The sequence below is a fragment of the Fusarium musae genome, chromosome 2, assembly GCF_019915245.1.
Source record: "Fusarium musae strain F31 chromosome 2, whole genome shotgun sequence".
Taxonomy (NCBI): domain Eukaryota; kingdom Fungi; phylum Ascomycota; class Sordariomycetes; order Hypocreales; family Nectriaceae; genus Fusarium; species Fusarium musae.
The window spans coordinates 2,758,961-2,772,351 of NC_058388.1; the positions used below are offsets into that span (position 1 = coordinate 2,758,961).

At 49.6% G+C, this 13,391-nt stretch overlaps 4 protein-coding genes across 4 annotated transcripts; 2 read left to right on the forward strand and 2 right to left on the reverse strand.

Annotated features, from left to right (window-relative positions):
- Nucleotides 1–326: 326 nt before the first annotated feature.
- On the reverse strand, nt 327–2,293 carry J7337_002764 (uncharacterized protein; the record flags this gene model as incomplete). The annotated part of the gene is made up of 5 exons (XM_044820491.1): nt 327–985; nt 1,033–1,387; nt 1,542–1,958; nt 2,011–2,153; nt 2,209–2,293. The coding sequence occupies 5 exons, from the start codon at nt 2,291–2,293 to the stop codon at nt 327–329; spliced, it is 1,659 nt and encodes a 552-aa protein (XP_044684791.1).
- Nucleotides 2,294–2,689: 396 nt separating this feature from the next.
- XYL1_2 (NAD(P)H-dependent D-xylose reductase (XR)) lies at nt 2,690–3,769 on the forward strand (the record flags this gene model as incomplete). The annotated part of the gene is made up of 3 exons (XM_044820492.1): nt 2,690–2,794; nt 2,844–3,122; nt 3,173–3,769. 3 exons carry the CDS (start codon nt 2,690–2,692, stop codon nt 3,767–3,769), a joined length of 981 nt encoding a protein of 326 aa, XP_044684792.1.
- A 184-nt stretch (nt 3,770–3,953) lies between these two features.
- On the reverse strand, nt 3,954–5,399 carry J7337_002766 (uncharacterized protein; the record flags this gene model as incomplete). The annotated part of the gene is made up of 3 exons (XM_044820493.1): nt 3,954–4,639; nt 4,699–5,071; nt 5,118–5,399. The coding sequence occupies 3 exons, from the start codon at nt 5,397–5,399 to the stop codon at nt 3,954–3,956; spliced, it is 1,341 nt and encodes a 446-aa protein (XP_044684793.1).
- Nucleotides 5,400–8,276: 2,877 nt separating this feature from the next.
- On the forward strand, nt 8,277–12,948 carry J7337_002767 (uncharacterized protein; the record flags this gene model as incomplete). Its single annotated transcript, XM_044820494.1, has 2 exons — nt 8,277–10,917; nt 10,964–12,948. 2 exons carry the CDS (start codon nt 8,277–8,279, stop codon nt 12,946–12,948), a joined length of 4,626 nt encoding a protein of 1,541 aa, XP_044684794.1.
- Between the last annotated feature and the right edge of the window lie 443 nt (nt 12,949–13,391).

The window sequence follows — 13,391 nt, forward strand, 5'->3', positions numbered from 1 at the left end:
GACTAGTTAGTAGCGGCTTAAAGTTGCCTATTCTGGACGGACATCAACAACCATTCAAACCTTCATTCGTCATGGTACAAATAGATTTCTATAAGCCTATAAGGCTCCATTTATGCATTTTCCGAAGCATCCCCAGGAGAGCCAAACCATAGGCTTCGTGACTGGATAACATATACCACCTGGGCACCTAGCTATTGAAATTACGTACTCGTTCTCTAATGATATGTAGAGTTGACGGCTAAAATCATGACCACAAGATACATCGTTTCTCAACCCTAAAAGCCTATATATATAAAAAACGAAGCCTACTCAAACACCTGGAGTTCTCAATCTGGTTGCCACTCATGCATCAGTTGCGCTGACAATGAGAGCACATTCCATCCTGTCAACGACCCAATGCGATCAAGTCCTCGCAGAATAGCATGCTGCTGGGGTTCATAGGTCATCCGCTTAGCAGCAAAATAAAACGAGGCCAACAAGCTAAAGTCCCAGCTGGCCCGCGTGTCATTGTTGAGGCTGATACCGCATATTCGCTGAGCATGCCATAGCGGTGACAGATAGATATTTCGACCATGCTCCTTCGGGAGGGTACGTGGCCGATTCTGTAGAAGCAACAGCATCGATGTATGATACAGCTGATTTGCCAGGATCGCTGACGCATTGGTAAAGAGCACCAGAGGAAAGAGTTGTTCGCCGTCTTCAGCCTCGAGCATGGGTTTGAAGTCCGTGGGACGGGTTGAGTACCACTTTTGAAGAGCCTCAGAGAATACTTTCCATCTGTGAGCGGCCGGAAGGCGGATCATGTCAGGATCAGTCTGAATATCACCCCCGAAGCAATAGTTCAGGACCTCAGCACACAGAAGAACGGGCTCTCGCCCGCATCTGTGTGGTTCTCTACTCAGCATGCCTATAGGTGAGGAAACTTCGCGAGAGACGATGGAGGGTATAGGGACTGAAGAGCCGCTCATAAGACCGACAGAAACACCTGAACCCGTTAGAAGTTGCCTTGAAATTTATGAGATATAAACCAACCCAGGCGTAGGATCATCCAAGAGATAGCCAGTGCGACAGTAGGGTGATGTAACTGGAAGGCGGTCGAGTTGATTGTCTCGTAGCCTGTACTCCTCGACGGACTTAACCAAGAGGTCGGTTGTGTGGCGAACTGTCGGCGGAGGGTGGTGAAGGTGAAGATCAGAGCGCAGCAAAGGATTTCAATGCGGGAAGTGCTCGTATCAAGTAATAAGGGCTGCTCATTTAGATCGAGCTGGGCACGATCTCCAAGAGTTTCCAAAGAAAGGGAGAGGACAGAATCAAGGACAGAAACAGAGTTCATAGCAATACGTGGGACAAACAAACCAAATGTCTGGTCTGGATCGCTGATATCAAGCTGTGAGATATGTTAGATCGTTCCCAGAGACAAGAGGGGGCAACTTTACCCAAGGCGCAATGTTATATCTGTAGTGTCGTAGCAGCTCAACAGCACGATCCTGTGGCATATGAAGACAATTGGGAAAGACATCTCCACGAGGCTTATCTCTCACTTCTAATTGCACATTCTGTGGAAGCTGTCCGAGTAGTCCCCCATTGGCACCGGTTTGAGCTACTGCAGGTGCTGAGGGGGATACATAGTGATCGTTACCGAGAGCAAGGAGTCCGTCGAGGGCAGTTTCATACGCTGCATTCGAGGGTGAAATGACTAGGTTGAAGTCTACAGAGTCTTGTAGACTATGAGAAGGAGCTTGAGGAGATGTGACATGAGTATCGATGCTGGGACTGATTATCGCTGGTGACGGAGGCTGAACAGGCAGTTCGGGTGGGGTTGTTTGTTGAATCTTGTGCGCAGCAACAATTGTATCTATCTCTGTAGATGAACTCTCTGTCTTTTCAGCCTCGCTCAGGGAAAATTCGTTACGATTTGCATGGGTACCAGGTTTCGTTGCTGCTTCTGGCACAACAAACTAGTGCTTATGTTAGCAGGCATAGCTCAATCAACGTCCTTGATCAACATACCCTCAGCTTAGCATACGATTGTTTTGTGTTATGAGGACCCGAAGACGTCTTCGCATTCTTTTGAAGAAACGACAGTTTGGTGCCATATTGACACTCGAACCCTCCATCAACACATCGTTGGCACGAAGGCTTCCCTTCATCGCCTAAGGTAGAATTAGTGAGTGTCCGATATGACATTTACCCAGATCGTTGACTTACACTTCCGTCTTCGTACCCTGCACTTGAGACACCCTGTCCTCGTTCTCTTCAGGCGGGCCTTTGACTCGTTCTCAGCGTCTCCCATGGTAAATAAAGGGTTTATATGAAAAGGACTGCAACTCCAAAGTGGGAAAGTCGAAGCATTTACGTGGGGTGGGCCAAGGGGAGATGGGGTATGACATGGGGTTTTCGGAACCGGTCTTGACTCGTTAGCTTCACAAATATTGCCAAATGAGGAATAACTAAGCGTCGGGAAGCGGCAGGGATCTTGCTACTGTTTATGACTTGGGATAGTACTGAACCAGTTTTGATATTATCATGACAGGTATTTCGAGATGCGAGTCAAGCGGATACTAGAGGTCAAAATGGATAAGAGAGCAGCTCAAGACGCTCTCTTCAAGTCTCATTTCCTCCTTTTTCTATTTTCTAATTACCAGTCAAAATAATCCAGATCGTGATTGGGCTACATGCATCCAACACGATGGCTCCCTCTACCGTCAAGCTCGCATCTGGCCATGAAATGCCCTTGGTTGGCTTTGGCCTCTGGAAAGTTCCCGCCGACCAAGCAGCTGAGACCGTCTACAATGTGAAAACCCATGCTTCTTCACGATTCAACTGTGTTAACAACCATCTAGGCCATCAAGTCCGGATACAGACTCTTCGACGGAGCATACGATTACCAAAACGAAAAGGAAGCGGGCCAGAGTATCCAGCGCGCTATCAAGGAGGGACTTGTGAAGCGTGAGGATATCTTTGTCACCACGAAGCTTTGGAATAACTACCATGCGAAAGAACATGCCCTTGCCTTTGCCCGATCCCAGAATGAGGCATGGGGTCTTGGATATATTGATCTCTATCTCATCCACTTCCCGGTTGCCCTCGAGTATATTGAGCCTGAGAAACGTCGCTATCCAGTATGTTTGATATGAATTCTTCTTGTGCATCTTGGTTAACATTCGTCTAGGCCTGGTGGATGAATGATCAAGGTACTGTCAAGCCGGCTAACGTCCCCATTCGCGAGACATGGGAGGCGCTCGAGGAAGTTGTCGACCAAGGTATCGCCAAGTCCATCGGCGTGTCCAACTTCCAAGCCCAGTCTCTTTATGATGTGCAACGCTACGCTCGTCGCCCTATATCCTCTCTACAAATCGAACACCATCCCTACCTTGTCCAGCCAGACCTCATTGCCATGGCTCAAGAGAACAACATCGCGGTCACAGCCTACTCGTCATTTGGGCCCCAAAGCTTCAAGGAGCTCCCCGGTATCTTCTCTAAGAGAGCTCACGGTGCCGAGCCTCTTCTTGAGTCTAGCCTCATCAAGGGCATTGCTGCAAAACATGGCAAAACTCCTGCTCAGGTTGTACTACGGTGGGCGACGCAGCGCAACATTGCTGTCATTCCCAAATCAAACAACCCCAGCCGCCTAGCGCAGAATCTGGATGTTGTGAGTTTTGACCTTTCTCAAGAAGAGATTGATAGCATCTCTGCTCTAGACCGCGAGCTAAGGTTCAACGATCCTGGCTTTTATCTTCCTAACTTTCCTCTCCGTATCTTTGCTTAAGCTACGGACTGGGCGATATAATGAAGCTATAGGATGAGATTAATAACCTGGCGGATTTTAGACAGATGAGACTCATGACTTATTACTCACTGTATCCCCTTTTCGTTGGCTGGTGATGGCATCGACTTAACCGTTTCCCGTGATTTGTTTGTACAGTAGTGAAGAGGGGAGACGATTAAACACTTCATCTGACCTTGTAACCCCAGGCGTGTTCAAGGTCGGTTATGCGCCAATTAGTCGCCCACCCCGTCATCGCCTCTATGCTCAGGATCAGCTTGGAGAGAAGCAAATGTTCTGACTTGTGACTGAGAAGTCTCCCTGCAATCCAAAGCGGCTGGATGGCATTATTGAGACAGCCTTGATGGGGGTTGGTCAAGGAAATACCGCATATACATTTGGCATGCCAGATGGAAGATCCTGTCGGTCCCACATCAAGCTTGACCTCCCGAGGTTTCGATTCTAGCAACAGCGTGCAGGCGGTGTGATAAAGCTGATTAGATGAGATCCCAGCCCAATGAACAAAGAGGATCTGGGGAAATGGTCGACTTTCAATGAACTGGACAGGAACCACTTCTGCTGGTCGATCCTCCAACCAAGTTTGAAGATCGTGCCAGAGTCGTAGCCACCGTCTTTCAAAAGTTGCAGAATCGCAACCATTGTTCTCCCCAAGCTCGACATAGTGAGTGCGGTCAGCAACGAGCTCACAGACTTTAGAGCAGAGATATACTGAGTAATTGGCGTGCATATCTGGTGAGCGGAGGTCTCGAAAGATGTCAGCAGCGGAGTTTGGATCCGAGCCAGTAGGTAACCATTTGTCCAGTGGTACCAGCGTGCCTTGAGTTCCATCAGAAATGAGCGCGCCACATAGATCTAAAACAAAGTCAATATGGACACAGGAGAGAGGAGAAACTTTGACGAATAACACAAACCCATTCTTGCATAACACCAAAAGACAGCTTGTAGGAGGCCGCCACTAAAACCGTTGACATCAAATGAATCAAAGAGGGCAGCACACCCTTCGAGGTGACGGCGCCAGTCTTGTGGACTTGCGCACATCATTTCCAGACAGCAGAGAATGACGCATATTGGGATTATTGTGAGGTCTCGGGCTTGAAGGAGGGGGTTAAGGAGACGAATGGCTTCCTGGTAGAGTTCGAGACTGTCGAACGAATGCTGCCTCGCCTCTTTACGCTCCATCTGGCGAGCGGACAGGGCGAGCACTGCATAGAGAAGAGCCGGGCAACTTCGAGCAAGGACTGGCACTTGAACAGTGAATGCTCCGTTGCTATCAAACATATCGAGCTGTAGCGTGTTAGTGACTGAGTAAGCACGCGCATGATGTAAGTACCCAGGGAGCTACTTGGGCGACATAGTTCTTGAGGTATTCAAGTCGTCGTCCGGAAGCAAGGGCTGCCTTTGTCTTTATCTGAGCTGCCAGTTCTTCGTCAGTTGGCCCAAAGTTTCCAAGCGTAGGTGAAGTTTCGCGGGATGGTGCTGCAGTCTGAGCTGTGTTGAAGATGAGGCATCGCAGTTCTTCCTGGTAGGCGAGATATCCAGGATCTTGGACGAACTGATCCAGTGGCCAGCTGTTGGAGGGCGATGAAGAATTGTCTGCAATGAAAGACGCCATTTTGATAAGTTCATATGGCTTGACGTGTTAGGTAAGAATACCGCAGTATACAGAGACTTCTTCTGCGGTCGCCACTTTATTTGAAAGTGGTCGATGGTGAGAAGGCCGTCTGGCCTGTGATAGATTGCATTTGCAGTAGTAATGGAATATTCTGGCGATCTTTCAAAGCAAGATTGATGTTTTCACAGGTCGGGTGGGATTCTGATATTGAATGTGCTAGAGATTATGGGCTAAGCTAACTGTCACTTGGTTGTGCGGGGTCGGCAGCGCTGACCTTGGCTGGTACAATTACTGGGTATATGTACTTCGGTTCTTTACGACCCTGTCATTCAATTTGAGAACATGAAGCTATCGCGATCACAGCACACTGAGATAACATGTCTTCTACCAATCTCGAGGTCTGAGTCATGGAAATTATATGGAACTCGCTACTATGCGACGATGACAATGCAACTAATAACGCAGAATCAGGGAGAACTTCAATAATTCAGTAAATATCGATTAGATTAACCAAGGTCACAGCAGTCTAGCGGTAGCTGCTACATACTTATTATAGTACAGTAGTAAAACGACACGATGAAAACGGTCAAAATACTAGACTCTATGCGTATGAACAATATCGCAGAAAATGATTGATCAACTCCAGCTACAACTTGCTAACGAATAGTGAATAGTACCAAGCGCATTCTATCCACCCAATGTCTCACGTACCTTGCACCTGCGACAAACCAATGATGAAACATGTCCACTCGAGGGAGAACCAATGTTGATATCCAGTTTAACGGAGTCAACTATCTGTTCCTGGAAAATGTTCGAGCTGATCGTGATACTCGGCGGTCTATGTATGTATCTATGTATTACATGCATGCACGCTTTGGCTTTTGGTTTCAACTTCTGTAAGACGATGAACGCCATCTTCGCCATGCATATAGGTAGTTTGCTGGTTCTGTCCAGCCTGTGGCGCGTCTTTGCAAATGATGGTATGTCACAGTTGCACGGAAAGGCTGTCCACGGAAGAGATCCGAGAGTGACTGCTGCTAGGTTCATTGTTTACAAACATCTTTGAGTTAATTATGTACATACTACTGGTATGTATCTCACCGACCGACTCAATGACGATAGTAATTCACTATCGTACCTCGGAGAGGAGCCTACCCGTGAGCACAGACACAGACGTTGTGAGTTGAATGCAACCAAGACTCTCTTCTAAGCTTAGCCTGGCCACATGGCTTCGCAAGGGGTTCAACCGTGTTCCATTGCTTCTGATTCTGATCTGGAACGATGTATCCTCAGAATCCCTGTTCTCTTCCCCCTTTCGTGTCCACTCGAGCAATCCCGCCGAAGAGGAAGGGCGCCGCGGCAGATGAAGATGCTCACGCGCATTCGGGGGAGTATAGTTGATAGTGTAGTAATAAGACAAAAAAGGGGCCTCTTTGTAAGGGTCCTTGGACTCGCCTCAACGCCCAGCCCAGCCCGCTGGGACAGTCTTTTTGAGTCTTTTGACAGCTCCAGAAAAAAGGTTGGAGAAGATAGAAGGCTAATAAAGCCCAAAGACTCACGCACTCTCCAGGTGATGGCACTATATCTTTTCCCATAGGTAGTTGATCGATTTGACTTTGTATCCGTCGAGTATTAGAGTTTACTTACTGACTCGGGAGCGGCAAGGCGGGAATCTTTTGAATATGTCCCCACGATTGACATTGTTTGAAAGCCTAACAAGGGTCGGTTTTTATTGAATACGTTCATTCAAGTTTAGGTTGGCGGGAATTAGCGCACATCATCATTCGTACATATGGAGTGATGATGGGACATTCTCCGGTTGGCGTTTGTAGGTGAAGCAAGGATCCAATTGATGAATTATACATACATACATTCTCTTCATCTGCGTAGATGCGTCCATATCACTCAACGCTCTGCAGCATCGTGCCCTGCTGGTTGCTTTATTAGTAAGTAGATTCATTTTCAGGTGGTTGTGGTGATGATATCCACTGACATCCAAATACCTGGCATCCAATCCAAACCATTTGTGCGTGGATGTGCTTCTACAATCTCCATTCATTAACTGCACTGGTACTCCGCAACCCTTGGATCCATACGGGCACGCATTTGAACGGCGCCTAGAGATCAAAACAAGTTCGTCTATTGGGTCTTGAGTTCTAACTAGGACACTGTGTAACCTCGAACGGATAGGTTCACGTGCATATCCTCGTTCCTCTGAACGTTTCATGAGCATTCCTCAGTCTTTCAGTTGCTCTCATTTTAGTCCGTACCAGGTACTTCCCGGCGTTCATGAGTTCAACTGCTATTAGCTGACACCCCTACTTCCCCCCTGCATCAAGTACCCTTGTCGCCCCTCTTTACAGGCACTTCTCCCCCCTGGGCTGGCACCGAAAAGAACAAATTTGCAGCGAATTAGACCCTAGATCTATCGCCGAAGCTCAACTGGGATGATTGTTTTGATGGTCAAGACGCAGGTACTGTACACTTATACATACATTCACTACCTACCAACTTTTGTACCGTAAAGACTGGTTGGTGCTGCTAGATCGAAATTCCTCGCTGCGCCGTCGAGAGGCGAAATACTCAGCATCAGCCAACTTTGCACGTCACAATTCCTGGGCCCCCATTGTCCGTCAAAGCCAGCAGCCAACTGGCCCAATCGTTCGCGCGTGGCTTTTTTGTTGGTGACCCATGCGGAAGCCGGCTTCTCTTGCTAACTCAACTAGCCTACCTCTACTCAGATTGGCCTGGGTTGGTTTGGTGAGAGGAGATTTAGCTCTGCAGGTTGCAGGTGAGAGTGCGAGCCAAGGGAGCTGAGCTGAGCAGACCAGCCAGACAAAAAAGCCCTTTTCTCGACCCGGCCCCCATCGAGTCAAGATGCCGTCCAACTCAACTTCATCATCCAACGACAATGCTCGTCGCAAGACTCGACGTCGGCCTCATACCGACCTGAACATCAACACAAATACTTCATCCCTTGCCTCGCCATTGTCGAGGGAAAGGGACGCCATTCCGCACCCACGGACGCCGCCTCCCCAGGATTCAGAATACCGCGTGTCCCAGTCTAAGTCCAAATCTAAGTCAAGGTCTCTAGCTCATACGAATTCCGACAACAACAACAATCGGGCGCCTACCAGGTTACCCGCCTCCAATACTCACGCGCATGAGTCCTTTCTAGAGAATCCCACTCCCGTCGAGGACGATATGGCCGACCGTCTACCTCCATCATCCACCCAGCGCGACTCCCACGATCTATCCTTGTCTCCTCGCAACGTCACCCGAGACTCCCTCGTGGCTAACATGCTCATGTCTCTCGACCAATTCTCCATGGCGCAGTTGAGCGACAAGTACGGCCCTTCATCCACACCTGCATCCCGTACACATACCTTCGACGAGACCTCACCCCAGTTTGGCGCCGCCGAGCAGACTAGAAGTTGGGTAGCCTCCAATTCCGTCGCAGGCCCCCCCCGATCCAACGGTCACCAATATTCTTATAGCTCGGACCTCGAAGGAGCAGACGATTCTAGTCGTATATCGAGTCGCGGCCGGCGGAGCAATAGTAGCTCCAATTTCCAATCAAGTTTCCCGCGCCTCAATAGCGTTCGCGAAGGTCACAGAGCAGGCTCATCGAGAGCCATGCATTCGAGAGGGGGCAAACCGGGCAGCAAGAGCAGTAGTACCGCTAGTGTTGACGCTGGTTATGTTCAGGTACTTGGAAGTCAACGATATGGACGCGGGTTTGGAAGATCTGCAAGTTTTGACTATGGACCTCAACAGCAAGCAGCACAGGCTCCAGTTGTTGAACCGACTCCCTTTCGAGTCGAATTCCCGAATAGTTACATCGACGACGAATACGATGCAGCACCGACCCCTACCGTCCCGGGTGGCCCAAGACGTGAGCCGTCGATCCCTGCGATGTCGGCAATGCCCTCGTCTATCCCACCACCAATGCCACCTCCACCTCTCGAGCCCCCGACACTCGATCATAAACGCAGCAGTCGCTCTCTGAAGAGCGTGTCGGGACGCAAGCCTGCCACTTCTCGGGAGCCTACACCTGCTGTGCCAACCCTGGACCTTGATTCGGCGCCTGCACCCAATGTTGGCTATGGTAAATCAAAGGACCCGACCGTGCACAGCGGCCCAACGCCTGCAACACATGCACCTGCACCCGTCAAGGAGCGTCCAGGCTTTTTCAGGAGGGTGTTTGGATCGTCCCGCAATAATTCACATAACAACGAAACGACAAACCCTCCGGCACCACAATCGAATCCCTCTGCCGACAAGATGGCTGGCAGTGCATCGGCACCACCATCTCGCGACACATCGTCATCACATTCTCATCACCCCGTGCTACAAAAGAAACCATCCTCGTTCTTCCGTCGGCGGAAGAAGTCCGTTACTGAAGATACTCCTCCTCTACCCCCAATGCCTGCAGCTCCCGTCCCTACAGCTGCGCCTAACCTAGCTCCTCAGGATAGAGATGGCAACTATCCACCACAGCCAAGTCCCGTCAGCAGTTTACGCAAGGTTATGAACCCGTATCTCAGGTCCGGTCAGAGTGCTCCGGGAACTTCTGCTTCTCAAGGACCATCTCCACTGGCCGATATTTCCAACATGACACCGGAGCGAGACGACAGGGCTGTAGAAAGAGAAGGATATCAGCGAGAGTTCTCGCCTGACTATTCGCCAAGCCCCAATGCTAGGATCAGAACAGTCCGTTCAGAGTCTGATGAGCAGCTCAACAAGCGAAATAACAACAGTACACCATCCCGTCCTCCACCTGAAAGACCTACCAAAGCGATCGAGTCGCGAAATAACTCATTCCTGAACCTTGATGGGGCTAGTGATAATGAGGATGAACGTGGATTGTCGAACCGAAAGCCTGCTAGCGTATCCCAAACTCTGTCCAAGCAGCCCGATAACACTCCAGCAAGAGACATTCCTCGACCTGGCAAAGACCAAATTGGGTCCAGGAAGCCTTCCCATCGCCCACAGCAATCCGATTCCGAGGATGAGCCAGACCGCTCCAACCTGGCACTGCCGATCGAAGGAGCTCGAGCCTCTAGTCCAGGATCAGCTTCAACTGGTACAGATTATAAGTCTGCTCTCAGTGCTCCCCCTAGCGTGAGGATCGAAAGCTCGGCAGACCCTAGTCCCAAAGTACTTGGCACGTTCGACTCGATTAAAAACAAGGGTATTGACGAACCCGAGTTTGTCATCGGGGAACCGACCGAAGATGATCGTCAAAAGGCACAAAAGATTTACGATGGTAATGAGGACTTCATCCAGAAGGAGAAGGCTGCTTCGTGGATGGGCGAAGAGGGCCCGATCAGACAACGTACACTTCAAGCTTACATGGAGTTGTACGACTTTACTAACCAGAGCATTGTTCAAGCACTGAGACAAGTTTGTGGACGATTGGTTTTTCGGGCCGAGACTCAGCAAGTTGATCGCATCCTGGTGGCCTTTTCTAAAAGATGGTGTGACTGCAATCCTAACCATGGGTTCAAGGCAACTGGTAAGCATATGAGCTACCGGATGATTTTCTAAACTAACTGTGATAGATGTGATCCATACCATTTGCTACTCAATTATGCTGCTCAATACTGACCTGCATTTGGCTGATATTGAGTCGAAAATGACCCGCAGTCAGTTTATCAAGAATACCATGACAACCATTTTGCAGGCTGTCGATGAATCCGCCCCTGATGCTTTCCACCGCCCAAGCATTCTTCCAGACAAGAATGGTCTCGCGGCTGGTGAGAACCAGGACCCGCCTTCTGAGCAGGACCGACGTTCCTTCAGAAACTCGTTCAGACCCCCGGCTCGTGCGGACTCGGGTACTCTACCTGGTGAGGGCATCGAAGACTGCGGCCCCTTGGTCAAGTCCCGTTTTAATGGCACGAGAAAGGCCTGGGAGGAACAGATAGAGACTGTCCTCAAGGGAATTTATACCTCTATCAGAGATGAAAGGCTGCCCTTGTTTGGCGCTGAATCTGAGAAGAACGCCAGCCTACAGCCTTCCCACAGTGGAGGACTCTCTGTAATGGGAATGCTGAAGAGAACTCCCAGCGTCCTTAGTAAGGCTCCCTCGGAGAGCCAGTTGTCTGTTCGCGGCCGAATCAATGAGAACGGTCGAGCCAATACAGCAAGGTGGACATCCAAGAGTCGATCTCGCGCCGGCATGAGCCGCAACGGCTTTTCTTCCAGCCGTACAAGTTTCGATGATGGCAATTCACTGTGGAGTCCTACACCGTCCTCTGCCACATGGAGCCGCCACTCTCTTGGGAGGACCCAAACATCTGTTTCACAAGACTCCTTTGGCTCTCACCTCCCTCGAGGGGACTATCAGCAATCGATAGGTTTTGCAAATGCACTGAGTCAAGCCATCATTCGAGATGAAGAAATGTGCGGGGACGGTGCCCCATCCATCATGAGTTCTGAGATCCCGGCAACTCAGCTCCTTGAAGATGAGTCTCTTGAACTTGCTGGACCCCCATGGGTCAAGGAAGGAATGGTCACTCACAAGCACCACCTGGATGGCGTGGATAAAAAGGCCAAGGCCAGAAATTGGTCAGAAGTCTTTGCTGTCATTCAAAAGGGACAGCTGAATCTGTTCTCATTCCAGCCTAACAAATCTGTCCGTTCGAGAAACCGTGGCAGAAACGCAGGCGGTGCCCCTGCTATTGTCGGCGGTGGTAATTGGCAAGATAATGCAACGAACCTGGGCTGCTATAACCTACGACAGACTCTTGCATCTGCGCTTCCACCGCCAGGTTACTCTCGGGCCCGCCCACATGTATGGGCGCTGAGCCTTCCTAATGGCGCTGTGCACTTATTCCAAGTCGGCACACCCGAGATTTGCAAGGAATTTGTTACCACAGCCAACTACTGGAGCGCTCGTTTGAGTACCCATCCATTGACTGGTGGTATAAGCAACATCGAGTATGGATGGAGTGAGGCCATTGTCAACAACGCTTTGGTATCGGCTATCAACGAGACTACGACTGGCAAGACATCGCGACCCGGAAGCAGCGCAGCACACGGCCGGAGGTCAAGTGTTAACAGTGGTAGTTTCCGAGGATCAAGCTTTGATCACGTTGCAGGTGCTTTCACGAACAACAGTGGACGTGGTAAGCTACCAGGCGATCGAATTCACATTGCCGAATGGGCACCACCCACCCAGAGCATGCGGCCCAGCAACCAGCCTGAAGCAGAGCAGCTCCAGACTCTGGACACATATGTCAAAGGGATCGAGGCAGAACTTCAGACGCACAACCGACTGCGCAGCCCTATGCTTTTGGCTTTTACCCCTAGAGGTAGCAACGCTCTGAAGGCCATGGCCAACTGGGAGCGCAAGAGCGCGTATCTACTACGCGAAATCGTCAAGTTCACGACATATGTCGACTGTCTTAGACAAGCTGATTCGAGGAAGCAAGAAATCTATCACGAGAGGGACTTGGCTCAAAGAGCTGCGCGGGGTGAACTCAGCGAAGGCGACATGGACGTCAGCAGCGACGATGAAGGGGATGTAACATTGAGACCTTGAAACGGTCTATGTACGAACAAGCATACATACATACAGACGCATCAGCTTTTTGACGTTTGCTGCATATTTGGAGTTGGTATTGACACTTTTATTTTGCTAGTTTTTTTTCTTTTCTCGCTCACGGGCAATCAAACAGCCCTGATACCCCCAGATGTTGCGGTTCACGAATAATTCAGCGGCGTATACAAAAAAGAGAGCGTTGGTGGAGAAGACGGGGCGTTATTAATGCCCTGGTAATTGGATGCGTATAAAACTAATACTCTTCTTTGTAATGATATTGGGACGATATATGAATATATCACTGAATATGAAGATTGGATGTTTTGACAATATCTTTGCACATGTGGTTCACATGGAGCCCATTTCAACTTAATCTTCAGACTTTACTGTCGAATTTGAAGTAGCAGAATATTGCGGTTCGTGGTTTATATAACGTTGCCAGT